The sequence below is a fragment of the Tarenaya hassleriana genome, unplaced genomic scaffold, assembly GCF_000463585.1.
Source record: "Tarenaya hassleriana unplaced genomic scaffold, ASM46358v1 Cleome1, whole genome shotgun sequence".
In the NCBI taxonomy this organism is placed as follows: domain Eukaryota; kingdom Viridiplantae; phylum Streptophyta; class Magnoliopsida; order Brassicales; family Cleomaceae; genus Tarenaya; species Tarenaya hassleriana.
This window is the reverse complement of record NW_010960187.1, coordinates 907,455-914,827: the sequence shown is the minus strand read 5'-3', so window position 1 is coordinate 914,827 and position 7,373 is coordinate 907,455. Positions and strand designations below refer to the sequence as shown.

At 38.9% G+C, this 7,373-nt stretch overlaps 1 protein-coding gene across 1 annotated transcript in view; it reads left to right on the top strand.

Moving 5' to 3' along the window:
• Positions 1-7,373, top strand: part of LOC104818057 (villin-3-like) — a 9,519-nt gene continuing 2,146 nt past the window's right edge. Inside the window, exons 1-21 of the mRNA XM_010547541.2 lie at positions 1-36; positions 1,609-1,725; positions 1,869-1,968; positions 2,134-2,202; positions 2,315-2,551; positions 2,650-2,827; positions 3,019-3,151; positions 3,346-3,505; positions 3,583-3,733; positions 3,822-3,922; positions 4,015-4,173; positions 4,429-4,497; positions 4,579-4,647; positions 4,739-4,879; positions 5,006-5,134; positions 5,357-5,504; positions 5,676-5,686; positions 5,768-5,908; positions 5,992-6,117; positions 6,577-6,639; positions 6,767-6,871. Coding sequence (XP_010545843.1) covers positions 1,670-1,725; positions 1,869-1,968; positions 2,134-2,202; positions 2,315-2,551; positions 2,650-2,827; positions 3,019-3,151; positions 3,346-3,505; positions 3,583-3,733; positions 3,822-3,922; positions 4,015-4,173; positions 4,429-4,497; positions 4,579-4,647; positions 4,739-4,879; positions 5,006-5,134; positions 5,357-5,504; positions 5,676-5,686; positions 5,768-5,908; positions 5,992-6,117; positions 6,577-6,639; positions 6,767-6,871 — 2,346 coding nt within the window. The 5' untranslated portion in view covers positions 1-36; positions 1,609-1,669. The remainder of the gene's footprint in view (positions 37-1,608; positions 1,726-1,868; positions 1,969-2,133; positions 2,203-2,314; positions 2,552-2,649; positions 2,828-3,018; positions 3,152-3,345; positions 3,506-3,582; positions 3,734-3,821; positions 3,923-4,014; positions 4,174-4,428; positions 4,498-4,578; positions 4,648-4,738; positions 4,880-5,005; positions 5,135-5,356; positions 5,505-5,675; positions 5,687-5,767; positions 5,909-5,991; positions 6,118-6,576; positions 6,640-6,766; positions 6,872-7,373) is intronic.

The following is a 7,373-nucleotide window of genomic DNA, read 5'->3' as shown; positions in this document are numbered from 1 at the left end:
CCCCACAGTGCCACCCCGAAGATCCATCGGTGGCCGGTACTCTCTCTCTCTCGATCGATTGATAGATGGGTGTGTCTAGAAAATTTGATTTTCGATTCGTTTCGATCCGTCATTTCGATTTAGATCTCTGTTTGTTCTGTCGTTTATCCATCCGGGTCGGTCTTGATTTCTGCTAATTGTGTTTTACGTCCGTTTATTTTTCTAATTAAGCGTTTGATCCCCTTGAAATCATTTCCATGCGTGAAAAAAAGGTTCAATTTCTTCTGTTCCGTGAATTGATCGCTGTTGATTATCGTTAGGATTCCTGGGAATTGCATATGTTTTGGTTTTTGGTGGTAGAGCCATAGCTCGTCAACAGAGAACACTGGTGACTGTTACATTTCATATGATCAATCACTTTTCCCTGATTATGGACGCATTGGTTTTCCAGAAATTTCATTGACCCAGGGTTCTCACAATTCGGTTCCTAGAAATGCAAAAGAATGTTGCATGATCTGAAACAAGAATATTGAAACGAGGTGCCTTAGTATCCATTGTTGTGCAAACTATTGCAAAGTTTGACCACCTGCTTTTGTATATTGGAGTTTGCCCGGGGAATAGGCTGTTTGTGTTTGATATAACCCGAAACGCTTGAGATTCTTCCTGGAAGCTGGATCAAGTGAAAACATTGTTAAAAATTGTATTCTGGAAAATTTTGGTGGCTGTGAAAGAAGGAATCATTGGTAAATGCTTGTGAGTGGATTTCCTACATATGGCGGAGGTTTTGACTCTTCAGTCAATGTTGGTTAAGGCTGCTGTTTTTAGAGTTTTTACTGCCTTTCTTCTGTTCAAGTTATGATTAAAAAAGTAAACAGTTCACTCTAGTCCCTGGAATTCTCGTGAAGTGGGTTATCGGGTGCTGTTTGGAACGCTAGTAGAGATTAATATTCTATCCTGATGCTTGACAAGTTATCAGGACATGGTTCTGGATCTGTTAAGGAACATATCTCATTAGTTTTCTGGTGTAGTTATGTAACGGAACATAGGGTAGCTGGGAGTCGTGGTATCAATGCTTTTCCTTCAGGACAGCCATTTAGAAGTCTGCAAACTGCAAATGCCATTGAGCATATATCATCAAGGATTCAGGACACTTTCCATCCGACATTTGTTGGGTGGACATCGTGGTGTAGGTTGAGTCTAGTGATTATCAGCATGTCTCCAATGCCCTTTGGCGAACCAAGAATTCAAAATCGTGTTGGGTTTTTGGTTCTTTACATTCGTCATGGAGTCAAGAAGAATACTGAACTTGAGTTTCTTGAATGATCGTTAAATATTACTGTTTTTTTTATGGGACTTGTATGTATTTGCAACACTCTTGTTTCTTCACAGTTGCGTCTAGTTTCATATGTGATTGCTATTTACCTTTATGAATGGGGGTTGCATTAGGAAGAAAAGCCAGGATTCTGCTGCTATTTATCTTTTTACCGAGTTTCCCTTTTGCCCCACTTTCACTGAACTTTGTTTGTGCAACATCCAAGAAATTAATAGTTTGCAGTTTCATTCTATATTCACCAGTCTAGTTACTGCCATTTATTGAAGTTACAGCTGATAACACACTGTTTTTAACAGGTTCTTGGCGTGCATCTTATATATTATTACTAAAAGGAAAGGACAGGCCACTATATAAAAAATGTCTGCGTCAACCAAGGTCTTGGATCCTGCGTTCCAAGGAATCGGACAGAAACCGTATCCTTCAACGACATAACCATTTTATCTCTTTGATTTTATATTAGAAAGAAAACTTGAATTACTTACATTATACTTTATGCGCACACTTGTTTTTCTTGGTTGGCTCGCTGTCTGAGGTTGTTGAACTTGACATCTCATAGTGGAACTGAGATCTGGAGAATCGAGAATTTTCAACCAGTTCTGGTGCCAAAGTCTGAACATGGGAAGTTCTACATGGGAGATAGTTACATTATATTGCAGGTTTGAGAATTCCTTCCTCTACCACCTTTTTCCTCTAATGTTTCATCCACTCAATATATTCCCAAGACAGTGGAACATTCCTTCTTCCATTACGTTCTTATGCATTTAAAGATATGCTCCTTATTATCTCTGGATTCTTATTATATTTATATTCTATTTTGGCAGACCACACAAAATAAGGGGGGTGCGTACCAGTATGACATACACTTCTGGATTGGGAAAGATACAAGTCAGGTATCTAATTTTGGTTTTTGTTTTTACCATAAAATTGGCTCTGCTTTGATTATTTGGAAGAAAATAAAAGGGGAAACTGGGTGTAATGCTAATCTGATATTGATGGTTCCAGGATGAAGCTGGAACAGCAGCAGCCAAGACAGTTGAACTTGACGCAGTCCTTGGAGGCCGTGCTGTCCAACACAGGGAAATTCAGGGTCATGAATCTGACAAATTTTTGTCTTACTTCAAGCCATGCATTATACCGCTAGAGGGCGGTGTTGCGTCTGGATTTAGAAAGCCTGAAGAAGAAGAGTTCGAAACCCGTTTGTATATCTGCAAAGGAAAACGTGCCGTCCGGTTGAAGCAGGTTTCACTTTTTTTGCTAACTGATTGAGCTATTGTGTATGTGCTCTTGGCATTAGAACAGTGTGTAAAGTACATAAAATTCTGTGTTTGCTTTTGTAGGTTCCTTTTGCCCGTGCATCACTGAATCACGATGATGTATTTATTTTGGACACAAAGGAGAAGATCTATCAATTTAATGGTGCAAATTCAAACATTCAGGAGAGAGCCAAAGCTTTGGAAGTTGTTCAATATTTGAAAGATAAGTATCATGAAGGAACATGCGATGTTGCGATTGTTGGTAAGCGCACTGCACACACATTTACAATTTAATATAAACCTACCATCTTGCTTATTTTTTTCATCTCAGTGACTAAATATGGCATTTGAGCTCTCAAAGGATCGTTTCTTTGTGTTGACATAGTTTATGTGTGTCCGAAGAATGCCTTAAAGATTAGCTCATGGATGTGTGGTAATTTATCTGTGCAACAGATGATGGAAAACTAGATACAGAATCCGACTCTGGCGAGTTCTGGGTCCTTTTCGGTGGTTTTGCTCCAATCGGAAGGAAAGTTGCCAGTGAGGATGACATTATTCCAGAGACAACTCCACCCAAGCTTTATAGGTACCTTTTTTTTTTCTCTTTTTGATGTGTCCCTATTTTGTACATGAGATTTTGAAATGCTTGCTGCTCTAAAACATGGAACAGATGCACCCAGATAACTATGCCTTCTGCAGTGAGATCAATTCTACGTTTTGCTTAACTTAAAACTGCAGTTACTGACAGGAGTATTAATTTATTTTTGTCTGTTCTTTTAGCATTGCCAATGGCCAGTTGGAACCTATAGAGGGCGATCTATCCAAGTCCTTACTGGAAAACGATAAATGCTACTTTTTGGACTGTGGTGCTGAGGTATTTGTTTGGGTTGGCCGTGTAACTCAAGTGGAGGAGAGAAAGGCTGCTAGCCAAGCTGCCGAGGTAAAAATTGGATTTTTCTTGTATATTTGCCCGCTTTCTGTTTGAGCATGGGTTCTCATTTTTCCCTTCATCTCCAGGATTGTCTTGCTAGTGAAAATAGGCCAAAGGCAACACTCATAACTCGTGTTATCCAAGGTTATGAGCCCCATTCTTTCAAGTCTAACTTTGACTCTTGGCCATCAGGCTCTGCAACTCCTGGTAGTGAAGAGGGACGGGGAAAGGTCGCCGGTAAAAGATCACTTTGACTTCCATTATCAAAATTGAAATAGTTGCGGGTTTTAGTCTCGACGTAATATGTTAATTTATTGCTGTATAGCTCTACTTAAGCAACAAGGTGTTGGGCTAAAGGGCGCATCCAAAAGCACCCCAGTGAGTGAGGATATTCCACCTCTGCTTGAAGGAGGTGGAAAATTAGAGGTCTGTTGTGTGTTCGGACTTGTTATACCTTTAATTTCTGCTTCTGTCATGGGTGTATTAATCCAAATATTGTTTTTTCTTTTACGTTCTAGGTTTGGTGCGTTGATGGTAAAGCCAAAACTCCTTTAGCCAAGGAAGATATAGGCAAGTTTTATTCGGGGGACAGTTATTTGGTCCTTTATACCTATCATTCTGGTGATAGGAAAGAAGACTATTTCTTGTGCTGTTGGTTCGGAAACCATAGCATTCAGGTAAATTTCCCTTTTCCATTGCATTTGAGTAATTTATAGCACAGATCATGCATGTGCATTTTTGTTACAGGTCTTGATTAAAAAAAAAATCCTCGATTTCAGTTCGTTCATTATTTTGTATTGGCTTTTCTGTTTATAACTGTAGGGGCAATCTCAAATATTTTTCCGTTTAGCCATACATACATCTTGAACACGATAACCTTTTACCACAAAAAAAAAAATTCCATGTAATATTTTTTCATTTTTCTAATTCAGGAGGACCAAGAAACAGCACTGCGTTTGGCGAATACAATGTTCAACTCGTTAAAGGGAAGACCAGTGCAGGTACCGTATTTTGTCATAATTAGCAGTGGCAAGTAGTAGTACTAGTGAGCTCGGTGAACATTGCGACCTTCTTGCATGCAGGGACGTATACACGAGGGTAAAGAACCTCCGCAGTTTATCGCCCTTTTTCAACCTATGGTGGTTCTTAAGGTATCTCAGATCTACCTTATGAGTTGATGGGATTTGATTATTTTTGCAAGGCAGACTATTAATGGCTTAATATGATTATACAAACTATTAGGGTGGTTTGAGCTCTGGTTACAAGAATAGTGGGGCAGAGAAAGGTTCACCAGAAGAAGAAGCCTACACATCAGATTCAATTGCGCTAATTCAAGTGTCTGGAACTGGGGTTCACAATAATAAGGCATTGCAAGTTGAAGCGGTACTTGACCAGTTTAGCTTCTCTTTCCATCTTTTTCTTTCGTTCCATTGTGTGAAAATTTGGCTCTCTATTTTTGAATGCTGCAATTTGACGAGAAGCCTTTATACCTGATTTGTTTTTATTTAGATCGCAACATCTTTGAACTCTTATGAGTGCTTCCTTCTGCAATCTGGTTCTTCCATGTTCCTTTGGCATGGAAATCAAAGTACACATGAGCAGCAACAACTGGCTGCTAAAGTTGCTGAATTCTTAAAGGTAATGCCTAATTGCTTTCTCTTTGTTTTAGTGTAGCTGAAGCTGTTTCTTTGTCAGTTGTGTTCTACTTATTATTGTGTTTTTTTAGCAAGCTAATATTTTTCAAGGCCGTCAGAGGAAATATAATCAAACTTTTGCTATAAGATCTCTAACTTAAGTTGTCCAATGAGCTACTACTCTTTAATCGGTCCAATCTAAATGCATTCTTTCTTGCTAAGTCAGCCTGGGGTTACTATCAAGCATGCCAAAGAAGGAACAGAGAGCTCATCCTTTTGGTTTGCACTTGGGGGAAAACAGAACTTTACCAGCAAGAAAGCTTCCTCTGAGACTGTTAGGGATCCGCACTTGTTCTCGTTCTCGTTCAACAAAGGTGGAGCTTTCAATTCGCAAATTTAAAAAGATTATTTCGGCTTTTGCTCTTCTTATACAATAGTAATTATCTGATAGGTGAACAGTTTATTTTAATGTTTTGCTTATTGTGGAAACCAAGTACATTCTAACCCTATCTTCTTCTTTTAAATGTGCCTACGCGGATCCTCAGGAAAGTTTCAGGTGTGATTTCAGCGAACGATTATCTAACTTTCTTTTTTTTTTAGAAATTTTTTTGGCATGCTCTAACGCTATGTTCCACAGGTTGAGGAGATTCACAACTTTGCCCAAGATGATCTCTTAACTGAGGATATGTATGTACTTGACACTCATGCTGAAGTTTTCGTATGGGTTGGTCAATATGTGGACTCTAAGGAAAAACAAACGGCTTTCGATATTGGCCAGGTACACTGCCCTATCAGCTTTCGAATTCACGTTGCCTTTCCTCCTGTGGAATACTGTGCTCTCATTGTATGGTTCATGGGCAGAGATACATAGAAATGGCTGCTTCCCTGGAGGGCTTGCCTTTGAAGGTTCCACTGTACAAAATCACTGAAGGGAATGAACCATGTTTCTTCACCACTTACTTTTCTTGGGAACCCGCTAAAGCTTTTGTAAGTTCTTCTATCCTAGAAACTATGTTTTAGATTTCTTTCGGTGCTTGTTTTCAAAAGAAAGGCTAGTTAACAACTTAATTTTGTCGTCTAGTTCTTTGATTAAATTGGAAAATATAATCAACTCTTTTGGAAGAAGTAGATTTACTTTGCTCTGCCGTATACAATTGCGTGATTCTGTCTGCAGCATCCTAACACACTATGAAGAAGTTAGAGTACTGCATTTCTCTTGTTAGTATGAAGCAGCATCTGAAAATAACAGTGTAGAAGCTCTGCAGTTAATACTGTGAATATTAAGAACCAAGGATCTAAAACTTTCACAGAGAGCAAAAGTGTAGAATTAAAGGCTTCGTGTATAATAAAATCTGACCGTGACTAATGGCTTTTTCTTTATATTTCTGCTTGTTTGTTACTATTTCCCTAGTTTGCCTTTCTTTGATATTTTCCCCTCTAATGCAGGCTCAAGGAAACTCATTCCAGAAGAAGGTGGCTTTATTATTCGGTGCAAATCACGTTGTGGAGGTAAATACTTTGTCTAGATGCCAATTGATGTGAGTTGGTCATCTCCATGTTTTCCATATTTCATCATCTACTGTATTTGTTCCCCTCTCGTGTCACTTGGGTGGGTGATGTTATCACTCTGTTGCAGGACAAGTCAAACGGTGGGAACCAAGGAGGACTAAGGCAAAGAGCTGAAGCACTAGCTGCCTTAACTTCTGCTTTTAATTCTTCCACCGGGAGGGTACCCTCTTCGGTAAATAGTCTAATCTCAAATTCTGGTGTGTCTGCTGCATTCATTTTGACAAAGAAATTGAAGATATTGGTAAATCATGAGAACTTTCACAGAAGAATAATGGCTTTGGATGTTAATTTCTTGTGTGGTTGGTTCCCTGTCAGTCTTTTACAGATCTGTTATTGGTCATCAGATTATTTTCTTAGGTCTAGATTTAATTGATAGTTGCCCCAATCTGGAATCTGGCTGGGAAGGGAGATGTGTTTCCAGCCTTTTCACTTGAACATTATCAGTATAGGCACCACATGATAAATCAAACTAGATGCAGAGATGAGAGTTTTCTCAATATCCTCTATGCAAGGACGCACAAATTTTCTGCTGCCTGTATTTGTTTTCTGAATTCTCTTACATGAGATTCATCCAACAAGTATGTGTACTTAGTCAAAGCTAAATTGGTTACCTAAGTAGAATCGGGTTTTGTCTTCACTTGTTTACTTAAGTCAAACTCTATGCAAGGGAAAGA